This window comes from Barbus barbus, assembly GCF_936440315.1.
Source record: "Barbus barbus genome assembly, chromosome: 45".
NCBI lineage: Eukaryota > Metazoa > Chordata > Actinopteri > Cypriniformes > Cyprinidae > Barbus > Barbus barbus.
This window is the reverse complement of record NC_136723.1, coordinates 25,373,776-25,397,363: the sequence shown is the minus strand read 5'-3', so window position 1 is coordinate 25,397,363 and position 23,588 is coordinate 25,373,776. Positions and strand designations below refer to the sequence as shown.

Genomic DNA, 23,588 nt, shown 5'->3' with positions numbered 1-23,588 from the left:
CTCCTGTATCGAATCGTAATCGTATCGTCTAATATTTTGAGGTATCGGCAAATACCGTATCGCTGGGTATGAGAATCGATATCGTATCGTGACGAAAAATTCATATATAAAGAAGTAAATATTAGCATTTTATTTTTAAATTTAATATAAAATAATTGTATTTGTAATTAATACTCCCTTTTTATTTTCAAATACATCAGTATTATCACAATTTATTATTTTTATTATTTTATTTAAAATGAAAAATCTAACTAAATAAAATGTGTTTTGTATAACTACACTAAATAATTATATTTATAATATAACTCCATTTAAAAAAAATAAAAATTCTCTCCAGGCAAGTAACTTTTATACTCAGACAAGTTAATGACAAATTGTCGATCGTTCCCTTGAGATTGTAATTGCGATTATTTTGAACAGATTTATGCCATTTTCTGAAGCTCTGTGTGAATGGAGATGTGAAGCTGATTCTTCCTGCTGAGCTGTGATTGGTTTGTTTAGATTACTACACCCTGTTTGGCACCAGCTGTCACGGATGTGACTTCCCCATCGAAGCGGGCGATAAGTTCCTGGAGGCGCTGGGATTCACCTGGCACGACACCTGCTTCGTCTGTACGGTACGAGAAGAGCCACGGCGCTTGCTGCTGTTACACACTGAATACAGTAGGAGTGTGAACCAGCACAGGCTTCACCATTCAATTCAGTTTAATATCATGATTCATCACCATTATTTCAACTTTATTTTGTGCATTTTTATTAAATTATATAAGCAGGCTACTTTTTAAAATAATTAAGGTGTCTTTGTTGCACGTTACAAGTACTTTATATTATAATAATTAATTATGCATAATTACATGCAAGTAACCCTAAGACAAACCCTAACCATATAGTAAGTACATGTAGTTAATTAATATTACTCAGTACTTAAAGGGGTCATATGATGCGATTTCAAGTTGTCCTTTCTCTTTGGAGTGTTACAAGCTCTTCATGCTTAGATGAGATCCCTGAAGTTGCAAAGACTAAAGTCTCAAAACCAAAGAGATATTCTTTATAAAAGTTAAGACTCTGCCATGCCTCCCTAAAACAGCTCATTCAAACACGTCCCTCTACGTCACGATGTGGGGAGATTTTCATAACACCACCCAAACATATACGCAAAGAAAGGGGGCGTGACTTTTATTCTGGGTGCAGTATTGTTGCTGCCGCCGGCGCCGTGTCCTGGAGACGCTGTGTTTCGTTGTGAAAGCAAAAGTACTTTGTTTGGGCTTCCAAAAGAGCACACAACTAGAAATCAGTGGTTAAGTTGTATTTACAACACTGTTCCAGAACAGTTCAACCCAAATAATAGAGTGTGTGCAGCGCATTTTACGGAGGACTGTTTCCTGAACCTGGAAGAGTAGCCTACAATGTTGGCTGCACAAAGTCTGTTTCTATGGGGGGCAATTCCAGCTGTGCAAGGACAGCCTGGTGCTTCTGACTCACAGCCTGTAAGTACGTGTTCTTATTTAAAGAATTTGCCACTGATGATTCAAACGAGAGTTTTGAGCAGTGTAGAGTAGTGCTTGTTGTTTGTCGTTTCTCCGATCACAAATGCAGACATGGTAATGTGTAAAAAGACAGTATAAGTCATTAAAATCAGTAATTATGTCCCCACTGGATGCAACAAATGCCTCGTTTGTAATGGGTTTTATTGTCTAGTCTCGTCTCGCTGGGACACGGCATCACTATACGGTGAGGGGCGTAACATTTCCATCTCACGCTTGAGGTATTCGGCCAATCACAACGCACTGGATAGCTGGCCAATCAGAGCACGCCTCGCTTCTCAGAACGATGAGCTTTGTAAAAATCGAAGCGTTTCAGAAAGGCGGGGCATAGAGGAGCAACAATAATTAGATTAGATTAGATTCAACTTTATTGTCATTGCACATGTAAGGTACAGGGCAACGAAATGCAGTAGCATCTAACCAGAAGTGCAATAAGCAGAGGTACAGGATATACAGATAAGGCAGTACTATGGACATAATTTACAAGTTTTTAAATACTATCAGTATGATATACAGATGGGTGATATGAACATACTATACAGATGGATTATGCAATAAATGTATGTACACTATGAACAAAAACTATGAACATAATTACAAATGGATATGAATAAGCTATACATTAAGATATATAAACACTAGTGCAATGAACATTGAAAGTGCATAGAAATAAAAATTTCCAGTGCATAGTACTCAGTGTGTGGATTGGTTGTTTTTTTTTGTTTTGTTTTTTAATCAATTTAGTGATGGGGGGGGGGGGGGGTGAAGAGTTTGTGGTGGTGTGTGAGGGGGGGTATCATCGGGCAGAGTTCAGTAGGGAGACAGCTGTAGGGAAAAAGCTGTTCCTGAGTCTGCTTGTCCTTGATCGGAGGCTCCTGAAGCGCCTCCCAGAGGGCAGTAAGTTAAACAGTCTATGGTCAGGGTGAGAGGAGTCCTTAAGAATGCCGCGAGCTCGACGTAAACAGCGTTTTCTCTTGACGTCCTCAATGGCAGGAAGTGGTGTCCCTGTGATGCGTTGGGCGGTTTTCACCACCCTCTGTAGTGCCTTGCGGTCAGCAGCTGAGCAGTTCCCATACCAGACTGTGATGCAGTTGGTCAGGATGCTTTCAATCACACACCGGTAGAAGTTCACCAGGATGGCTGGAGACAGGTGGTTCTTCTTCAGTGTCCTAAGGAAGAAGAGGCGTTGGTGAGCCTTCTTGACTAGGCTGGATGTGTTGGTGGTCCAGGTCAGGTCCTCCGAGATGTGGGTTCCCAGGAACTTGAAGCTGGAGACACGTTCAACAACCATCCCGTTAATGTGGATGGGGTCATGCGTGCCACTTTTCTTCTTCCTGAAGTCCACAATAAGCTCTTTTGTCTTGCTGGTGTTGAGGAGCAGGCTATTGTCAGCACACCATGCAGCCAGGTGCTGTACCTCCTCAATAATGTACAGTATGTGGAAAATAATTAGATGTTCAAGTTCAAGTTGAGCTTTATTGTCATTCTGCTACATGTGGGGACATACAGTGGAACGAAATGTCGTGTCTCGCAGGACCACGGTGCTACATAAATACAGACATACAACAATGAAGTAAAAAACACTATAAACCTATACACAACTAACCTACTGACAGATTTAACTATAAGTATACTATATATAAGTATTTACCCTATACAAACTAAAAGGATAAAAAATACAACTATACGAATGCTTCACAAATACTGTACATGTGCAAAGAGAGACATTTGAGTCAGCAGCTGGTTGGGGAACAGTGCAGGATGATTTGTAGTGCATGAGCATGTAAACATACATATATTGCTGAGTCTTTTGTGGGATTGTGCACACGCAGCAGTGTGTGTAAGTGTCCATAGTGCACATAGTGTAGAGTGTGAGTGTCCATAGTGTAAAGTGTCCATAGTGCACATAGAGGAGAGTGTCCATAGTGTAAAGAAAAATAAGAATAAAATAAATAAAAAAATAATTAAAGTTCCATACAGTTTTTCTTTGGTGTGGTAAGGTTTGGGGTGGGGGGTGGTCCATGTTCAGGAGGTAGGGGTTTGCATGGGGTTTCAGAGGGGGGCAGGGTGATTTGAGTTCAGGGCTCTCACAGCCTGGGGGAAAAAGCTGTTGAGCAGTCTGGCGGAGCGGGCTCTGATGCTCCGGTACCGTCTTCCTGATGGTAGGAGCTGGAAGAGACTGTGGGAGGGATGGGTGGAGTCCTTCACGATGCTGTTGGTTTTGCTGGAGCATCGTGTAAGGAAAATGTCCAGGATGGAGGGGAGAGGGGCACCGATGATCTTTGCAGCTGTGTTCACTGTCCGCTGGAGGGTCTTGCGGTCAGCAGCACTGCAGTTCCCGTACCAGACAGTGATGCAGCTGGTCAGCACACTCTCAATGGTGCCTCTGTAGAATGTGTTTTTTAACCACGAACCACGTAAACACATTGCATTACACAAAATAATGTTTTTTTTTAGCAACGTCATATGACTCCTTTAAATGTATAAGTACACTAACAATGACACCTTAAAATAAAGTGTAACCTAAATGTGTGTGTATATATATATGTATGTGTATATATGTGTAATTAATGAATTATTGTTAAGAATTAAAAATAAATATAGCTTCAAAACATACAAGTAAATATAACGTAATAAAGGGGGGGAAAGACAATTACAGACACACACGTTCGCACACACACACACACGCTCGCACACACACACACACACACACACACACACGCACACACACGCACGCTCGCACGCACACACGCTCGCACACACACGCTCGCACACACACACACACACACGCACACACACACACGCTCGCACGCACACACACACGTTCACTCTATAACACACCTCACTGTGTCTTTCCTTTGATGTGTTTTCAAACTGCAGTTACTCACAGAAAACAGTATTTAGTGAATCAGATGCAGTTTCCTCCTTCCACACGGTCCAGGACGGAATGATCTTACAGCTGCTTCTGCTCTGAGGATGAAACCCTGTGTATTTAAACAAACGGGGAGAGCAAAGATATGAAAATAGTTCAAATAAAACCTGTTTCAACTGAATGCTCACACACTTAATGACCTGAGATTTCTCCAGCAGTTTCTGATTACAGGACAAGATTAATTAATTGATTGAATTAGTGATTTACTTGATTCATTATTTACTAACTTTATTTACTTATTTGTTTTTTCTTTACTTATTTCCTTCTACTTGTTTACTTTATATATTTACTTATTTAGTTTATTTTATTTTACTTTGTTTATTTACCTTTTTATAATTTAATTATTTACTTTTTATTTATATACTTAATAATTCACTTATTTACTTGATTTATTTCCTTCATATACATTGTTTATTTACTTAATTTACTCATTTCATTGATTTATTTGCTTTATTTTTATTTATTTATTGACTTGTTTGATTTACTCACAAATAGCCATTTCTACTCAAAATATTTATATCTTGAGATAACTAGAAACATTTTTTTTTATTATTATTATTATTATTATAGACATTCCCATAACCTTTAAAGGTCTAGAAATCACAAATATATCCAGAGTTTCACTGGTTCTTAAATAAAAATGACATTTAAGAGAATGAATCAAAGTATGATGTCAGTTTTTATTTGATTGTATTTTAGTTTTATTAGAGGGTTAATGTCTGGTTTTGATGATGTTGTGGTGTCTCTCTCTGGTCCTGTAGGTGTGCAGCACGAGTCTGGAGGGTCAGACCTTCTTCTGCAAGAAAGACAAGCCCTTGTGCAAGAAACACGCTCACACGGTCCAGTTCTGATCTCGCAGTCAAACGCCTTGCTGGCCATATTTGACACTTGAGATTTATTTTAGTACATGTTTATGTTTATGAGAAGAGATAGATATATTTGCTTCAGTTTCCTTCATCATGAGATCAGAAACTGCTTCTCTGAATAAGGCTCGGTTTCATGTTCAGTGTTGCATTTTGGGTGTTTTTGTCTGTTTTTGAGCGAGTATATCATGCGATGCAGTGTTTTATTGAGATCTTTACCATGATTAAAAACGACTCCAAATCAAAAGATTTTTCATTTGTTATTTTTAGCATGACAGAAGTTCATATTCTGTTTTCCACATGTATTTAAAGAGCCATGACTCTGTGCTAATATATTTGTCACACGCGTGAGATCAGTGTGAGTGTGTTGAAGCGTTTGGACGGCGTCTCTCTCCTGCGTCCCGCTGCAGTACATCCAGCACTCTTTAAGCTGGTATGATTTATATTTATTGAGGCGGGATGGAAGATTTCGGGGGCTTTCCAGGGGGTTTGCACGTATTACTATCAGAGCAGTGATATTTAATGTTTTATGAGTTGTTTCTGTGTCAGGTTTGTGGGATGTCTGATTGTCTCAGTGACTTTATTTGTATTAATATACAAAAAAAATTATATTTAGGCCTAAAGTCATTCAGACTGTCTTCTAAATCATTAGCACTTGTTTTCAAGCTAATAAGGGTCGGTGGTTCATGTGCATCTTTATTCTCTGTTTTAGTTGCCTGTAATTCATTTATTCTGAGATGGGATGAAAAATAAAACCCTGTTCTTCTCAAAGCCTCATAGTGTGATTTAAAATGTTTTTCATTTTTTACAACATCCACTGAAAACAGTGCTGTTATCATTAAAACCATGTGTGTGGACAAGACAAAGATGACATGCAAATTTATAAAACACAAATTACCATTTCAGCTAGTCATTTGTTTAAAGTACAAAATTACTCAAACGAAAAATTTATAAAAACAATGTTAAAGTAATGTTAACAAAAATATTATTTCTTCATGCTACAAGGTATTGTTAACTAAAACTAAAGCCATAAACTAAAATTGCTGTATATGTGTGTGTATACAAATGAAGTCAAAACTTTACATCCCCTTTTCAGAATCTGCAAAATGTTAATTATTTGACCAAAATAAGAGGGATCATACAGAATGCATGTTATTGTTTTAGTACTGACCTGAATAAGATATCTCACATAAAAGATGTTTACATATAGTCCACAAGAGAAAATAATAGTTGAATTTATAAAAATGACCTGTTCAAAAGTTTACATACATTTAATTCTTAATACTGTGTTGTTACCTGAACGATCCAAAGCTGTGTTTTTTATTTGTTTAGTGATAGTTGTTCATGAGTCCCTTGTTTGTCCTGAACAGTTAAACTGCCTGCTGTTCTTCAGAAAAATCCTTCAGCTCCCACAAATTCTTTGGTTTTCCAGCATTTTTGTGTATTTGAACCCTTTCCAACAATGACTGTATGATTTTGAGATCGATCTTTTCACACTGAGGACAACTGAGGGACTCATGTGCAGCTATTACAGAAGATTCAAACACTCACTGATGCTCCAGAAGGACAAACCATGCATTAAGAGCCAGGACAAACAAGGGACTCATGAACGACTTTGGCTTTTGGCTTAGATTTTGGCTTTTTGGCACCATCTCTCAGGACCTGAAGTGGGATATTCACATTGACTCCATTGTCAGGAAGGCCCAGCAGAGGTTGTACTTTCTTCAAAAATCACTCTGGACCCCTCACATCCAGCACACTCCCTCTTTGAACTGTTACCGTCTGGTGGACGCTACAGAGCTCTGAGCACCAGAACGAACAGACACAGGAACAGTTTCTTCCCTCAGGCAATCCATCTCATGAACACTCAATAATAAACGTGGAACACACAACTATAATACACTATCCATTCACCACACTCACTTCTTTTATCTTTATTTTCTCATACTTGACCTGTACATGCATAGTTGTCTATATTATATATTGTGTTTTTGCTGCTTTGTACATTGCCTATATGTATATTTGTATATTATTATTTTATTATCTGTGTCCTGTCCTGTTGCTGTCTTTCTGCTGCACTGTGGAGCTTCTGTCAGGTCGGTACTAACTAAACAATAACATGCATTCTGTATGATCCCTCTTATTTTGGTCAAATAATTAACATTTTGCAGATTCTGAAAGGTGTATGTAAAGTTTTGACTTCAACTGTATACACACACACACAGTATATATTATAGGGTGAAGTCAGCTAAAATGGGCCACGTTTTGGTAAATGACTTATAATACCATCAAATAAGCTATGCATGAGATCTAATGATATTCTTATAAATTAGCATGGGTCTCTTAAATATATTTATATTTTTTAAATGTGAAAAAGTATAAAAGTTCTAAAATTAGAGAGTTGGAGTATCAGCAGGTACCTTCTTGAGCCACGGCACAACATTCAGGTAAAATGGGTCAAAATAAAAAGAGAACAACACTGGTCATTTCAGCTTTAATCATTTTATTTTTATCAGTAATTTGACTCTCTTGTCTTTAGTGTGCCATAGCAACACTATAAATGCATTTCATTAAATAGAAAGTTGAATGAATATTTAATTAAACAACGCAATTAAAAATGAACTGATCATGTTGTATAGGTGTGTGTATGCTTGTATTTTTTTTAAAGACTTAAGATTTTGTATGGAGACATATCTACAGTAGGCCTATAAACCTATTTTGGCCCATTTTACCTGATAGTCCATTTTAGTTGACTTCACCCTACAGTATATATATATATATATATATATATATATATATATATATTTAATGCCTTTAGTTTTAGATAACTATACATATAAATAGTATTTCAGTGATACTAAAATATCGCTGCATCATCAGAAACATGTTTGCATCTCTACTGTAAATGCTTTAATAATGAGTGTCATTGTGTATTTTCCGGGTCACCTGAGAGCGATCCTTCAGTCTCCAGATCCCAAACCATCACTCCACCACAACCACACGACCTGTGCTCGTCTTTCATACGATGCTGGATCATTTTCAGTCACTGGGAAATGGATATTAGCAAACACTCACCGTCTTCCGGTAATGATTGAGTTTGCCAGTAGGTTGCAGTGCATGTTTATGATGATCAGATTATAAAACAGTTAAACTGCATTAGTCCTCCACCTCCACTAAAAAACTGTTAGACATTCTGCACCTGCTCCATAATATGTCAAGTCAAGTCTGCTTTATTGTCAATTCTTCCACATGTACGGCACATACATACAGAGAATTGAAATTGCGTTACTCTCAGACCCTTGGTGCATACAGTTAACATTAAACACGTTTAAACAGATAAATACAGTTTAATTAAACATATGTACATACAACTATACAGCTATACAAATGAGGACATTTGTAGAAAAATAAAGAAAGAGATAGATAAAGTGGCATAAGGCACATGGCAGAATAGATAGAGTGCAAACCAGTTAAATAAAAACAAAACTGTGCAGATATATGTGTAGTGCAAGAAGAGCTTATCAGTCTGTTAAAGTGACAAGAGAACAGTCTTTTTATCAGACTATCTGAAGAGGTAGTGATCAGTCCAATGCTGCACAAGTGACAGGTGCTGGTCACAGTTTGTAAGTAGGTGTGGGGGGGGTGTAAGGGTCCTAGGGATGTGGGGAGCTGGGGGGGGTCTCATAGTGTCAGAGTTCAGTGTTGCATGGGGTAAAAGAGGGGAGGGGGGGCAAGGACGGGAGGGAGTTCAGCTTCCTGACAGCCTGATGTATGAAGCTGTCCTTCAGTCTGCTGGTCCTCGCCTGGAGACTCCGCAGTCTCCTCCCTGATGGCAGCAGACTGAAGAAGCTGTGTGTCGGGTGGGTGGGATCGCCTGCAATGCGGAGGGCTTTGCGGGTGAGACGGGTGCTGTAGATGTCCTGGAGGGAGGGGAGAGAGACACCAATGATCTTCTCAGCTGCTCTCACTATGCGCTGAAGTGACTTGCGGCAGGATGCGTTGCAAGCGCCATACCACACAGTGATGCAGCTAGTTAGGATGCTCTCGATGGTGCCTCTGTAGAAGGTGCACATGATGGGGGCCGGGGCTCTGGCTCTTCTGAGTTTGCGGAGGAAGTAGAGACGCTGCTGTGCTTTCTTGGCCAGTGCTACAGTGTTGTTAGTCCAGGAGAGGTCCTCTGTGATGTGCACACCCAGGAACTTGGTGCTGCTCACTCTCTCCACAGTCGCACCGTTGATGGTCAGAGGGGCATGCTGAGTGTGTACTCTCCTGAAGTCAACAACAATCTCCTTCGTCTTCTCCACATTCAGAGAGAGATTGTTGTCACTGCACCACCCGGCCAGGCGGCTCACCTCGCTCCTGTAGTTTGTCTCATCTCTGTTGCTAATGAGACCCACCACAGTCGTGTCATCCGCAAACTTAATGAACAGGTTGGAGTTGTGTGATGGTGTGCAGTCGTGGGTCAGCAGAGTGAAGAGGAGGGGGCTTAGCACACATCCTTGGGGGGCCCCAGTGTTCAGTGTGATGGTGCTGGATGTGTTACTGCCAACCCGTACTGCTTGAGGAAGTCCAACAGCCAGTTGCACAGAGAGGTGTTGAGCCCCAGCTGGACCAGTTTGTGTGTGAGCTGTTGAGGGATGATGGTGTTGAATGCTGAAAAACTGAAAAACACTAAAAAACTGTTAGACATTCTGCACCTGCTCCATGAGTATGTGTGTGTGATCATGTATATCCATTACCTTTTTTAAACACTACATGAGTTTTATGCACAGAAATTAAACAATGCACAAAGAAAATCAGACTTTAAAGATGACTTTAATGCTGTAAACGGTATTGTTTTAGTGGTTTGGATGTTTTGGTTCTCAGTCAGAAGAAGTTTAACTTCACATGTGAGATCTGAAAGAAAGAGTGAATTCCTGCACTGAAGCAGAAGCTGGAAACTACTAACTAGTTTAATGCCCTGAACTCTATTTGTTCTGTAAATGAATCCTGAATCTGAATCTGAATGGTCAGATCTGTAGAGCAGCTCAAAAACCAAAGTTCATTTACTTCATGTTCTGAGTTTTATATATTTATATACAGTATATATGCATGTGTATATATATATATATATATATATATATATAGGTGTATTTTATATATATATGTTTGAAGACTGAATTGCGTTTTATATTTGTTTTTTGTAGTTTAATGTTGTAATGTAGATTTTAAACTTTATTCTTTAGCGTAAAACTATCTTCCGTATTTATCTGATATTGAAGTGAGTTGTTGTTTTTGTTACTCTTTCTGTTTTAAAGATGTTTTATATATTCATCAATTTTGTTAACCTGGTTAATATAATTTTGTTTATATATATATATATATATGTGTGTGTGTGTGTGTGTGTGTGTGTGTGTATGTATGTGTGTGTATGTGTGTGTGTGTGTGTGTGTGTGTGTGTGTGTGTGTGTGTGTGTGTGTGTGTGTGTGTGTGTGTGTGTGTGTGTGTGTGTGTGTGTGTGTGTGTGTGTGTGTGTGTTTGATGGAGAAGAGGGATGAGGAGATTGTATTGAGGTGTATTTCTCTGAGGCGTCGGTGGTTGGAGCCTGTGCGCCTCAACACACACTCACTCTCACACACACTCACTCACACACACACACACACACACTGAAGGAAAGAAAAGCAGCTTTCCTCCTGGAGTTGGGCAGAAGGAGTCGGTTTAATCGAGTCATTCCTCGCTGGATGTGTGTGTGCAGCGGTGGCTCTGGAGCGGAGGACTGTAGAGGATCGGGACTGAAGGTGAGAGTTTGAACGGAGACTTGTCGGGTTTAATCCGCCGTGTTTATCGATATTCTGTCGGTCAGTGATCTGCATGTATTTGTGATGTAAGTTCCTCGTGAATCTCGCTGCAGTCTCAGGATCATTCTCACGAGCTGCTGTCAGCACAGTTTAAGAGAAATAAACCCGGTCTGTTGTGATGAAAACAGGTCTCTTACACATCATTCGAGTAAGAGATTCAACTCCTGCATCGCCTTTATGTCCCTGCAGCACAGAAGCAGTCATCAGTAACACAGGTATATTTGGAGCAATAGCCAACAATACATTGTATGGATCAAAATTATACATTTTACTTTTATGCCAAAAATCATTAGGATATTAAGATCATGTTCCATGAAGATATTTAGTAAATCGCCTACTGTAAATATATCAAAACTTCATTTTTGATTAGTAATATGCATTGCTAAGAACTTAATTTGAACAACTTTAAAGGAGATTTTCTCAATATTTAGATTTTTTTGCTCCCTCAGATTCCAGATTTTCAAATAGTTGTATCTCAGCCAAATATTGTCCTATCATAACAAACCATACATCAATGGAAAGATTATTTATTCAGCGTTCAGATAATGCATAAATCTCAATTTTAAAAAATGGACCTTTATGACTGGTTTGGTGCTCCAGAGTCACAAATGCATTTGAACATCAAGAGATATTGTAATCTGTGTTGGGTTTTGTGTTTATTCTTGAATTAGCTGCTTTTAGATGTTCAAGCATGCATAGGCATATTTAGATTAGTAATGAAACCAAACACATCAAGCTCTCGTTGCTTAGGTTTGCAATTACTGGAAGTTTTTTGACATGTTGATGAATTGCTGTTTGATGAGAGATGATTCCTGAAGGAGTTTTACCAGTTGATTCTATAGGCCTATTAAATGATATTGCATAACTCCCAGGGATATGATTTATTGCTCCTCAAGGTCTTACGAAATATTCTGACTGTTCTTGTAGATGTTGAGACATCTGAAGATCGTAAATCCATAAGGAGCTTCATTCATCTGCAGACGGAGGTAAGACAGTCGGTCAAAGACTTTAGCAATCGGTGCGAGACCAAACCGAAATGTGTTTTTCAGCGGCTGATGTTTTCCTTTTGCCTTTGATTCCTGCAATATTGAATCTTTGGTTAAGCTTTGCTTTGAATGCTTGGTTAAGAAATGTGTCATTTCTGCTCTGTTAGTAAACTGAACTAGAAAAATAATAATGACTTATCAAACTGTTACCCCAAACACACCCCTCGCCTGCCATTGGTCAGTCACGCAGGTAGCCCCGCCCCCGCACTCACGCCATTGGTTGAGTCAGAAGTTGGGCTGCTCTACAATCAAATCTGTGTTTTTGAAAGTGTTTAAAAGTTGTAGTTAATAGTGAGTAAGTGTTCCTTATTCTAAAGTGTTACCAATCTTTTATTTTGGATGTGATTAATCGTGATTAATGGTTGTCCAGCTCTAGTTTAAAGTGTAATTTGGGATGTGAGCAAATATTTTAACATTGAATAAATGACACACTTCAGCGTTGAAGATAAACATGTTTATTTATACGGTGTATTTTACAGGGGTTAATGAGCGCTGGGGACAGCTCAGATAGCTCTGGGTTCAGGGCTTGTGTTGGGAGTACTAGTTTATTTACTGGAGTACTAGTTTGTTTCGTTACTGAACACTATGCAGGATGTACCTGTATACTGTATGCACTGATAAACAGAGGTGTATGAGACTGTAATAAGATTTTCTGTGTAGCAGCTGATGAAGTAAAGAGCACAGACTCGTCATCCTCGTCCTTGGATCTGATCTGACCTCATGGTTTTTGGCCGTCTTTAGTCGTAGCGTGTGTGTTGTGATATCCGTGAGTATCGTGTGTCTGATAAGCGGTCTCGTTATTGAGTGTCAGCAGCTACAGGAGTCATTTATACTGCGGCGTAATGAGAGAAAGCCATTACAGGGCCTGATGTGTGTTTTGGGTGGGATTTCTAAAAGCCTGCGTGTGGGAAAGTGCTCATTTTGTCTGTGTGGTCTGGCTTTGGCGGCCGGAGGCTTGTTTGAATTAAACCCAGTGGGCCGGCGCTGTTTTACTGCTTTTATTTCTCTGTGGCGTCGTTCGGTGTGAAAACGTGCCACGATGCCGCGCTCGGTTCGTTAAATGCTGATGATGTTACGTCATCACAGGTCACGGTCACTTGAGGTGCATCATTCTGGGTTTTAATGGCTGATTCCAATATTAGAAGAGCAGGTGGGCAATATAAATATGATATTTATCACAAAATAAACTCAGAGAGTAGGGGTGGACTGTTTGAGGGAAACAGTCTAATTGCACTTTTTGTTTTTGTGATTGATTTTAAAATATCAGTCTTTTTTTATGCTCTTTTCTTTTTTCTGTGCTTGTGCAAAATTTGGCAAACCTTTTGTGATTTATATATGAATATTACTGTAACAAATGAATTATTATATGATATAATAGTTATATTAAAACTATTACTAGTAATAATTTTAAATTAATAAATAATAATAATAATTTATATTTAAAAAATTTAAACAAAATTAAATAATTTATATTTTAACTTAATTTATTGGTTTAATATAATTAATTTTAATTGAATTTTAATACATTCTTGTGATTTATATATATGACTACAAAATAATATTAATTATTATATAAAAAGAATTACTACTACTACTACTAATTATTATTATTATTAAACAATAAAAATGTTTTTGATTGTATCAATTTTTTATTGTATAAAATACATTTTATAATTAAGTTTAATTGGTAAATTTTATTAATATTACAATTAATATATAATTTAATATAAATATATATTAATTATATATACATTTAAATATAGTTTAATTTATTTTAATATTACATTTAAATTTATTTTTAATATAAGATGCTGAGTGTAAATGAACACTTATTTACAATGTTTATATTTATGAAAATAAATATTTACAATATTTAAATATTATTTCAATACTCAAAATATTCAAAAAAATGTGCATTATTTATTAAGAATAATATTGAAACACGTAGAAAAGTGGATTGATGTCTTCAGTTAGTCAGCTGGACGTGTGCAGTTATGATTGATGATGATAATCTCAAAATAAGCAGAATATTGTCAGATTGTTTAGCATGACACTATCTGTCCCGTCCGTCTCTCTGTGTGTCACTTGTTGAGCGGTGACATGTGTTTGCTCCTGTAGTCTCTTATCTCATTAGAGTCTCTCTAAAAACCGTCAGCTTTGTTTCCCGACATCTCTCAGATGTTTAATGTCGCTATTGGACTCCGCCGAACACTGCGCCTTTGTGCTCTGAATCTGCATACCCCAAGGGCTTCTGGGAGATTTTAACAAGCTTCTGATGTTCCTGGAGAACAGAGGCGTGTGAGATTCCTTCACCAAGGTGAATTTCCAGCCTGGAGCAGCCGAGGTCAGAGTTTAGAGTCCCAGTAATGAGCTCAGCTCCTTCTCAGAAACATGCCGTCAACTTTTAGCCCTGCTTTATGTTATTTACACAGAAGAATGGCATAAAAACATGGCATAATGTGAAAATGCAGCGCAAAAATTACCATTACTTATTGATATTTCAAGTCTTTGAACAGTAAGATTTTAAACATTTTTAAAAGAATTTCTTCTGCTCACCAAGACAAAATATTTCAGTCCAATGCTGCACAAGTGACAGGTGCTGGTCACAGTTTGTAAGTGAGTGGGGGGGGGGGGGGGGTGTAAGGGTCCTGGGGATGTGGGGAGCTGGGGGGGGGGGTCGTAGTATCAGTGTTGTATTGGGTAAAAGAGGGGAGGGGGGGCAAGGACGGGAGGGAGTTCAGCTTCCTGACAGCCTGATGTATGAAGCTGTCCTTCAGTCTGCTGGTCCTCGCCTGGAGACTCCGCAGTCTCCTCCCTGATGGCAGCAGACTGAAGAAGCTGTGTGTCGGGTGGGTGGGATCGCCTGCAATGCGGAGGGCTCTGCGGGTGAGACGGGTGCTGTAGATGTCCTGGAGGGAGGGGAGAGAGACACCAACGATCTTCTCGGCTGCTCTCACTATGCGCTAAAGTGACTTGCGGCAGGCGCCATACCACACAGTGATGCAGCTGGTTAAGATGCTCTCGATGGTGCCTCTGTAGAAGGTGCACATGATGGGGGCCGGGGCTCTGGCTCTTCTGAGTTTGCGGAGGAAGTAGAGACGCTGCTGTGCTTTCTTGGCCAGTGCTACAGTGTTGTTAGTCCAGGAGAGGTCCTCAGTGATGTGCACACCCAGGAACTCGGTGCTGCTCACTCTCTCCACAGTCGCACCGTTGATGGTCAGAGGGGCATGCTGAGTGAGTACTCTCCTGAAGTCAACAACAATCTCCTTCGTCTTCTCCACATTCAGAGAGAGATTGTTGTCACTGCACCACCCGGCCAGGTGGCTCACCTCGCTCCTGTAGTTTGTCTCATCTCTGTTGCTAATGAGACCCACCACAGTCGTGTCATCCGCAAACTTAATGAACAGGTTGGAGTTGTGTGATGGTGTGCAGTCGTGGGTCAGCAGAGTGAAGAGGAGGGGGCTCAGCACACATCCTTGGGGGGCCCCAGTGTTCAGTGTGATGGTGCTGGATGTGTTACTGCCGACCCGTACTGCTTGAGGTCTCCCGGTCAGGAAGTCCAACAGTCAGTAGCACAGAGAGGTGTTGAGCCCCAGCTGGACCAGTTTGTTAGTGAGCTGTTGAGGGATGATGGTGTTGAATGCTGAAAAACTGAAAAACACTAAAAAACTGTTAGACATTCTGCGCCTGCTCCATGAGTATGTGTGTGTGATCATGTATATCCATTACCTTTTTTAAGCACTACATGAGTTTTATGCACAGAAATTAAACAATGCACAAAGAAAAGCAGACTTTAAAGATGACTTTAATGCTGTAAACGGTATTGTTTTAGTGGTTTGGATGTTTTGGTTCTCAGTCAGTGTCAGAAGAAGTTTAAGTTCACATGTGAGATCTGAAAGAAAGAGTGAATTCCTGCACTGAAGCAGAAGCTGGAAACTACTAACTAGTTTAATGCCCTGAACTCTATTTGCTCTGTAAATGAATCCTGAATCTGAATCTGAATGGTCAGATCTGTAGAGCAGCTCAAAAACCAAAGTTCATTTACTTCATGTTCTGAGTTTTATATATTTATATACAGTATATATGCATATATTTAAAATATCTGTTTTCTATGTGAATATGTGTTAAACTGTAATTTATTTCTGTGATCTGCAGCTGTATTTTCAGCATCATTACTCCAGTCTTCAGTGTCACATGATCTTCAGAAATCATTATAATATACTGATTTACTGCTCAACAAACATTATTAGTATTATTATCAATATTTAAAACAGTTGAGTACATATTTTTCAGGATTCTTTGATGAATAGAAAGATCCAAAGATCAGCATTTATCTGAAATAAAAGGGGTGGATTAATACTTTTATTTAGCAAGGATGCTTTAAATTGATCAAAAAGTGATGATAAAGATATTTATAATGTTTCAGAATATTTAATAATAAATAATAAATATACTCGCTGTTTTCAACATCATAATAATAATAATAATAATCAGAAATGTTTGAGTAAATCAGTATATTATTATGATTTCTGAAGATCATGTGACACTGAAGACTGGAGTAATGCTGAAAATACAGCTGCAGATCACAGAAATAAATTACAAATTAAATTAATAAATTAAACTGTTATTTTAAATAGTAAAAAATATTTTTGCTGTATTTTGGATCAAATAAATGCAGGCTTGGTGAGCAGTACTGTGTGTGTGTGTGTGTGTGTGTGTCTGTGTGTGTGTCTGTGTGTGTGTCTGTGTGTGCGTGTGTGTGTGCGTGTGTGTCTGTGTGTGTGTGTGTGTGTGTGTGTCTGTGTGTGTGTCTGTGTGTGTGTCTGTGTGTGCGTGTGTGTGTGCGTGCGTGTGTCTGTGCGTGTGTCTGTGTGTGTGTGTGTGTGTGTGTGTCTGTGTGTGTGTCTGTGTGTGTGTCTGTGTGTGCGTGTGTGTGTGTGTGCGTGTGTGTGTGTTTGTTGTGGCTCGGGGTCACAGCTGCAGTCTGAGCTGCGTTAGCCGACCTTTGACCCCGCCTTCCGCTCGTGTAATTGCAGGAAGTGAGCGTGGCCAATGAGAGCAGGGGATTGTGGGTGAGCATTAATGAGCACAGAGGTGGCAGTGTTGCTGAAGGGGAGAACAGAAAGAGATGTGCATAAAGTCATTCATTTGCCATTTTGCTAGCATATGTAATATTATTTTATAATATATAAGAATATAAATATTGAATATTTTCTATATATGTAATATTTTTAGAAGTAATAATATTTCATTATAAAAATAAAATTTTGTTTTTTATTAACGATATACTACATAAAAATAAGCAACAATATTGATCTGTTTCCGAAGGTTTATTATTTTATGATATCTCTCACTGATGAATCATGAGACGGGAGACGTGTTCTGAAACTCGAGAGAATCACTTGTGATGTCTATCAGCTCGTGTCTTTCCCGTAAACACATGAAGTGTCGCATGTGAAAGGAATAAAACCCGACTCATCTCAGATCTCTCCGAGGCTCTGAAGATGAAAGATGATTCTCACAGATGATTTGAATTATTATCTCATCAACATGTCACACACTGCAAACCAAATGCGTCTGACTTTTGACTCGCTGACTGCAGCCGGCCAGAGATTTACGGCCCTCCGTCTTTGATTTCCCACCGAAACAATTCAGAGCCCTGCGCTTAATGCATCCCGATGCGTGCCATCCGTCCATCCATCGTTTGTTGATCGCAGGCTCTTCATGAATCACTCAGAGTGTCAAACGCTGCATTAATCCCAAGCACAGATGCATTATGGGTGGTGGGTTTAGAAAGAATGGCAGGACGCTACTCTTCAGGGATTCAGAGAAGACTGGAGCCTGCGCTCTTACAAATAAAACTGCTTAAAAGCTCCTTCACAGCGACGCCATAGAAGAACCGTGTTTGGTTCCACAAAGAACCATTCAGTCAAAGAACCATCTCTTTCTTACTTTTTTATAATCTGAAGAACCTGTTTTGTGAAACAGAAAGGTTCTTCAGATGTTAAAGGCTCTTTAAGGAACCATTTAGACAAAAAAGTTCTTCTATGGCATCCTGAAGCACCTTTATTTTTAAGTATGAGCCTGAAGTACTTCATCCTGAAGTATTGATATATACTGATGCAAGTATTGAAAGTACACTGTAAAAAAAAAAAGTTGAACCGACTTAAAATTTTAAGGCAACCAGCTTCAGCAGATTTTTTTTTACAGTGTATCGATACTCAAATAAAAATGAAGAGTTTATTTGCATTTCTTTCATTTTCATTTACATTTCAATGTAAAAGACTGTAAAAATGCTACAGTAAAAACATGTTAATTGGTTAACGGTAAGTTCCCCTTCTATATACAGTGGAAAAACTGTATTGGACATTACATGTAATTTTACGGTAGTATACCAGTTTTTGAAAGTGAAAAAGAATGTATAATTTGCAGTAAATAACCGTGAATGGACATTCCCAGAATTCCCTGCGTTACAATTCAAATTTGATGTTATTGTTGAAATAACTGTTTCTTGTTAGTTTTTTTGGTAACACTTCATTATTCAGATGAATAATCATGTACTAATGTCTAAATTAATACTTAATTCATCAAATACTAATGCTTATTAAAGCTGTTAACTAATCATGAGTTAATGAAGAGCTATCATTAAATACAACAGGAGTCATATGGATTCATGAATAACGGCATCCTTAACTACATGTTTGATAGTTCATGCATTAATTAATATTTATGGGTAAACTAAATCAAACAGCCTCTTTAAGAACAAATAAGAAATACTCTGGCTTTGAAATAAATGAAAAGAATTTAATATCATAATTTGAGCTTTTGACATCTTCAGCTTTATGATGTCTGTTTTGTGGTGTTCTACAAATGTTCTTTGAGGATTTTGAGGTTTATTTTTATTTAGCTGTTTATGCGTCACAGCAGGGTAAGTTTCAAGGGAAAGAGAACAACACAAAACAGACAAGATCAATCATAGCTGAAGATGTCAAAAGCTCAAATTAAACTGACTGGAGTTCAACTACAGTATTTGTACATTTCCTTGGTTACCACTACAGTAAACATGTATAAATACAAATATAACCTAATAAGTTGCCATTAAGGGATATTGAATGTTAAAATGGATTTCAGATATAAAGGTGTGGGTCTCATTACCCATATTACTCTTTAAAAAATTAATACATTTCATAATTTAAAAGTTCAGTTCAGAAGTATGATATTGGTATCAAAACACTGCAGGAGTGTTTTAGTCCACTTTAGAAGAACGTAAACATTCAAGGAACCATTTGTCATGACAATCATACATTTCCAGTGTATTTTCTAGTTAAAAGAAATAAGTTCTGACTGAGTAGAGCTTGGCAATATAGCTAAGAACTCCTCATTTTATTAGGCTTTCACCAATTATTTAATGTAACTCATTTATTTATGTTTAAAAATCTATGTGTTTGGTTTGTTTTTTTGTTTAATTTTAATTTAAATTTGTTGGTCGAAGAAATGATCATTGTAGCTAAGCAGATTCAAAATGTTTAATAAAAGAAGTAAAATACAGTAAAAGTAGTGTTGTTATAAATATTTAATTATTTATTATTATTTAATATTATTTTTTACAAATCACAATATTAAAATATAAATATTTTTATAAATATGTAATAGTATTTTATACATATTTAATAATATGAATAATATTTAATTATAAAATAAATGTTAATAAGTAATTGCATATTTAATTTAATATAATCAAATGATTATTCTTATTTAATAATAATAATTTCAGAATAAATTAAATATTTTATATTTTATAAATGTAATAGTATTTTTTATCCATTTTAAATATTAATATTTAATTTAAAAATAATAATAATAATTAATTAATTTAATAAAAATAGTAATTTAATAACATGCAATAACAATATGCAGTATTCTTTAATAATAGTTTAATATTAAATATGAATATTTAATGTTTTATAAATAATTAATCATATTTGTATATTTAATAATATTATGTAATTAATAATAATAAAAATAACATATACTTAAAAGTTAAATATAACTGTTGATTTTTATAAACCATTATAGCAGTACATAAAAATAAGCATTTGTTTTTATAAAAACAAATAACATGAAAAATGCAGCAAAGTGATGATGCAACTGAACCAGAGTCTTGAACTGATTCATTAAAAAAGAGCATTTGAACTGAATCAAATTTAGTTTGCTACTGAAGTTTAAATCAGACGCTGTTAAACTATGATACTATTTATTTCCTGTTTAATGAGCAAATAAAAAGCAGATTGCAGAATTTACAAAGCTGTTTAATTTTTATATCACAAAACTTAATGCTTGAATCGTGACTGTTCAATATGTTGCGCAGGCCGATATGAACCGCTTGTTTCACAACCCAGACGGAAACGGTAATAGATTCACATTCACAGGAAGTGCAGAAGACAAAACAGCAGAAGCGAGCGACCGGGCTCACAATGGCTTTTCCATCTTGCTCGTCTCGGGTTTCTGGTTTCACAGTGGAGTTCAGGTATGTGTTTATGTGCCTCCCTCCATCCATCCATCATCCAAACACACACACGCTCCCTCATCCACAGACAAAAGCTCCTGACAGGTTCCTGTGAAACCCAATCGCTCGCTGCTGCTGTTGTGACACAGGTCTGAGCTCCAGTCCGTCTGTCAGCGGATTAAAACTCAGACGCTTCACTCGCTGCACTGTAAAAAACAAATCTGGAAAATTTATGGTAAAAAAAACAGCAGCTGTGGTTGCCGTAATTCTACCGTAAAAATTACGGTAACAACATTTTAGGTTTTACGCTTTTAACTTAAATTTACAGTTAAATACCATAATTTCATTAACTGATATAATGTTAATATACCAACCTATTGAAGTACTGAAATCTGTTTTGTACCTTTGTAATACACTGATAACCACCAAAAGCAGGAGCTGATGAGAGTTATATGATGAACCAAAGCCTATCACAAGCAGCTTTTAATTATTAACATATATAGAAGGTGCACAGTGTCATTCACACAAACACTAAACACCATCATGATAACAAATAATGCAATAAACATTCATTTAACAACATCAGGTGTAACATACAACCCTAATAAACATAACTGGTAAGAAAAAACTAAGAAGAAACAGTTATTTCAAAGAAAAAACATCAAATTCAAACACACTTTGAAATGCAACGCAGGGAATTCTGGGAACGTCAGTTTACGTTTACCGTGAACTTACCGTTAACCATTTAACAGGTTTTTACTGTAGCATTTTCACAGTTTTTTACCGTTAAAATTACGGTCATTTTTTTACAGTGTGCTTGTGCTTATGTTCAGTTCCACACGTAAACGAAGTTCAGATGACCCACAAACACTGTCAGAGTTTCGTGAAATGCAATAGATCTGCCTACAAGTTGGATTTTCTTTCCAGTTTTGCTTTTTTTTTAATTTTTATAATGCAAATGCTTTATCAAAACATCTTACTTGTTTAGAGATAAATGCATGAGATGAAACTGTTGTAGAAATCAGAATTTCATATCATATTCATGCTGTTGTGGATAAAGTTGAAGCCAGTCAAATAATATGAAGCTAAACAGGCTCAAAATTAATGTATTTTACAAAATATGATTTGCAAATGCTTAAGCTAATTTACTTTCACAAAAAAGTTAAACATATTTGCATGAATATCTTTATTAAATTAAATTTACTGAATATCTGTAAATTTGTGTGTATATATATATATATTATTTCTGCTTTACACTACAGTAGGGAAATTCCAAAACGTCTTTCCTAATTTCTACACTTCGAGAGATATTGTGAGTTTGGACTGCATTTAAACCGCTCGCTGTCAGTAATTCATGCTGTACTTTAAGCTTTTATTTTGAAGGAACTCCAGCTTCAGAGAAAACAAAAACCCGTCTCACTACAAATCTAGTGAAACGCTGTAATCATCTGCAGCTGAAATAAAGCAGAACTTTGTTCCCAAACGTGTGCTAAACTCCCAGCAGTGACTGCATTCATTCATTCTGAGACGCAGAAAACACCGGATCAGCAGCTGATCGTCTGAACCAAGTGCAGCTTCGCTTTAAAACACTCAGACACACTTGAAGAAGAGACTATATTGTGCTTTCGCTTCGAGTTTGGTTGACAGATAATGACCCAAAACACCACTTTAAACACCTTTTAGAATAAGAAGTTTAAATATATAAATAAACTACACTTTTTGCCCAGAATACCGATCGCTTCATATCGTCATGTGACCACGATAATATCCAGACAGTTTTGCTATCGCGATATTGATAATATCGTTAAATCCCTACTAAAGGACGTGACTTAATTAGATCCATCAGGATTTGATTAGATCGTGAAAATCGGATTGTGATGTTGTTGGTTAATAGTATTTTTCCTCATCCAGGTGGATTTGATGATGAAAGTTGTTCATTTATGCCGTGCAGTTATGAAAGCTAACATTTTAGCATTTGAACAGCATGCATTTAAATGTATTAGATTGTCTTTCACAGCCGTAGTTTCTCAGGCTGGATGTATTTGCATGCGTTGAGTGTAAGCGGATGTTGGCGGCTCGATCCGCAGGCCATCTTGATCCACTTTCAGTAAAGCTCAGGGCAATTAAACCCCCCTGTAGACAAGAGCGAGGACATTCAATCTGCGGATGAAAAGAAAAGAGGTGGCGAATTACTTCAAGCTGCCGGCCGGTGCGATGTCCAGCGAACGGGAGAAGAGCAGAGCGGACTCCCATTAACCAGAGAGATGCTCAAATCTAATTTCTCCAGCTCTGGGAAGCGTAATGTGATTGCTGGGAGAGCTTCGGATGAGTCAGGACGTCTTGCATCATATATGGACTGAGGAAACTCTGAATGCAGGGTGAGAAAATCCAATTGTTCGGGGTCTTAATGTGTTCATTGAGTTTTCAAGAAATGAATCATGTCTGGAGGGACAGAAACTTTCATCTTTTCCCTTTAGTTCTTCAGTGCTTGTGAGAGCTCAGGGCACGGACAACAAGGCTGTTATTTTATCATAACGTAGTTTTTATTAATGTTTTGAATCTGTGTTCATTTCAATTTTTATGTTCAGTTTAAAGTTTTAGTAATTTTGTCTTTTTTTCTTTTTTTTAAGAAAAATGTCTATTTAGTTTGTATTATTATTTTAAATCAGATTTTACTTTTTATATTTTCCATTTTTTTTTATTTTAATTTTAAAGTTGTATATTTTTTTCATTTTTAGTATTTTTTAAATTAATGTCTATATAGTTTTTATTAATATTTTTTTCATTTTAATTTGAACATTTTTGTGATTTTTCTTGTTTCTTTTGTCCTTTTTTTAATAAACTTCTATATAGTTTTTA

General features: G+C 37.2%; 2 protein-coding genes across 4 annotated transcripts in view; both read left to right on the top strand.

Moving 5' to 3' along the window:
* The window catches only part of pdlim5b (PDZ and LIM domain 5b), an 88,499-nt gene extending 82,376 nt beyond the window's left edge, over positions 1 to 6,123 (top strand). The window contains exons 12-13 of one of the 2 annotated variants that reach the window (XM_079408215.1): positions 502 to 617; positions 5,238 to 6,123. In XM_079408215.1, coding sequence (XP_079264341.1) covers positions 502 to 617; positions 5,238 to 5,327 — 206 coding nt within the window. In that variant the 3' untranslated portion in view covers positions 5,328 to 6,123. The remainder of the gene's footprint in view (positions 1 to 501; positions 618 to 5,237) is intronic. The other variant, XM_079408216.1, reaches the window with a different exon arrangement.
* Positions 6,124 to 10,959: 4,836 nt separating this feature from the next.
* bmpr1bb (bone morphogenetic protein receptor, type IBb) overlaps positions 10,960 to 23,588 on the top strand; it is a 105,349-nt gene continuing 92,720 nt past the window's right edge. For both annotated transcript variants that reach the window (XM_079408221.1, XM_079408222.1), the window contains exons 1-2: positions 10,960 to 11,117; positions 12,105 to 12,163. The gene's annotated coding sequence lies outside the window, so the exon portion shown is untranslated. The remainder of the gene's footprint in view (positions 11,118 to 12,104; positions 12,164 to 23,588) is intronic.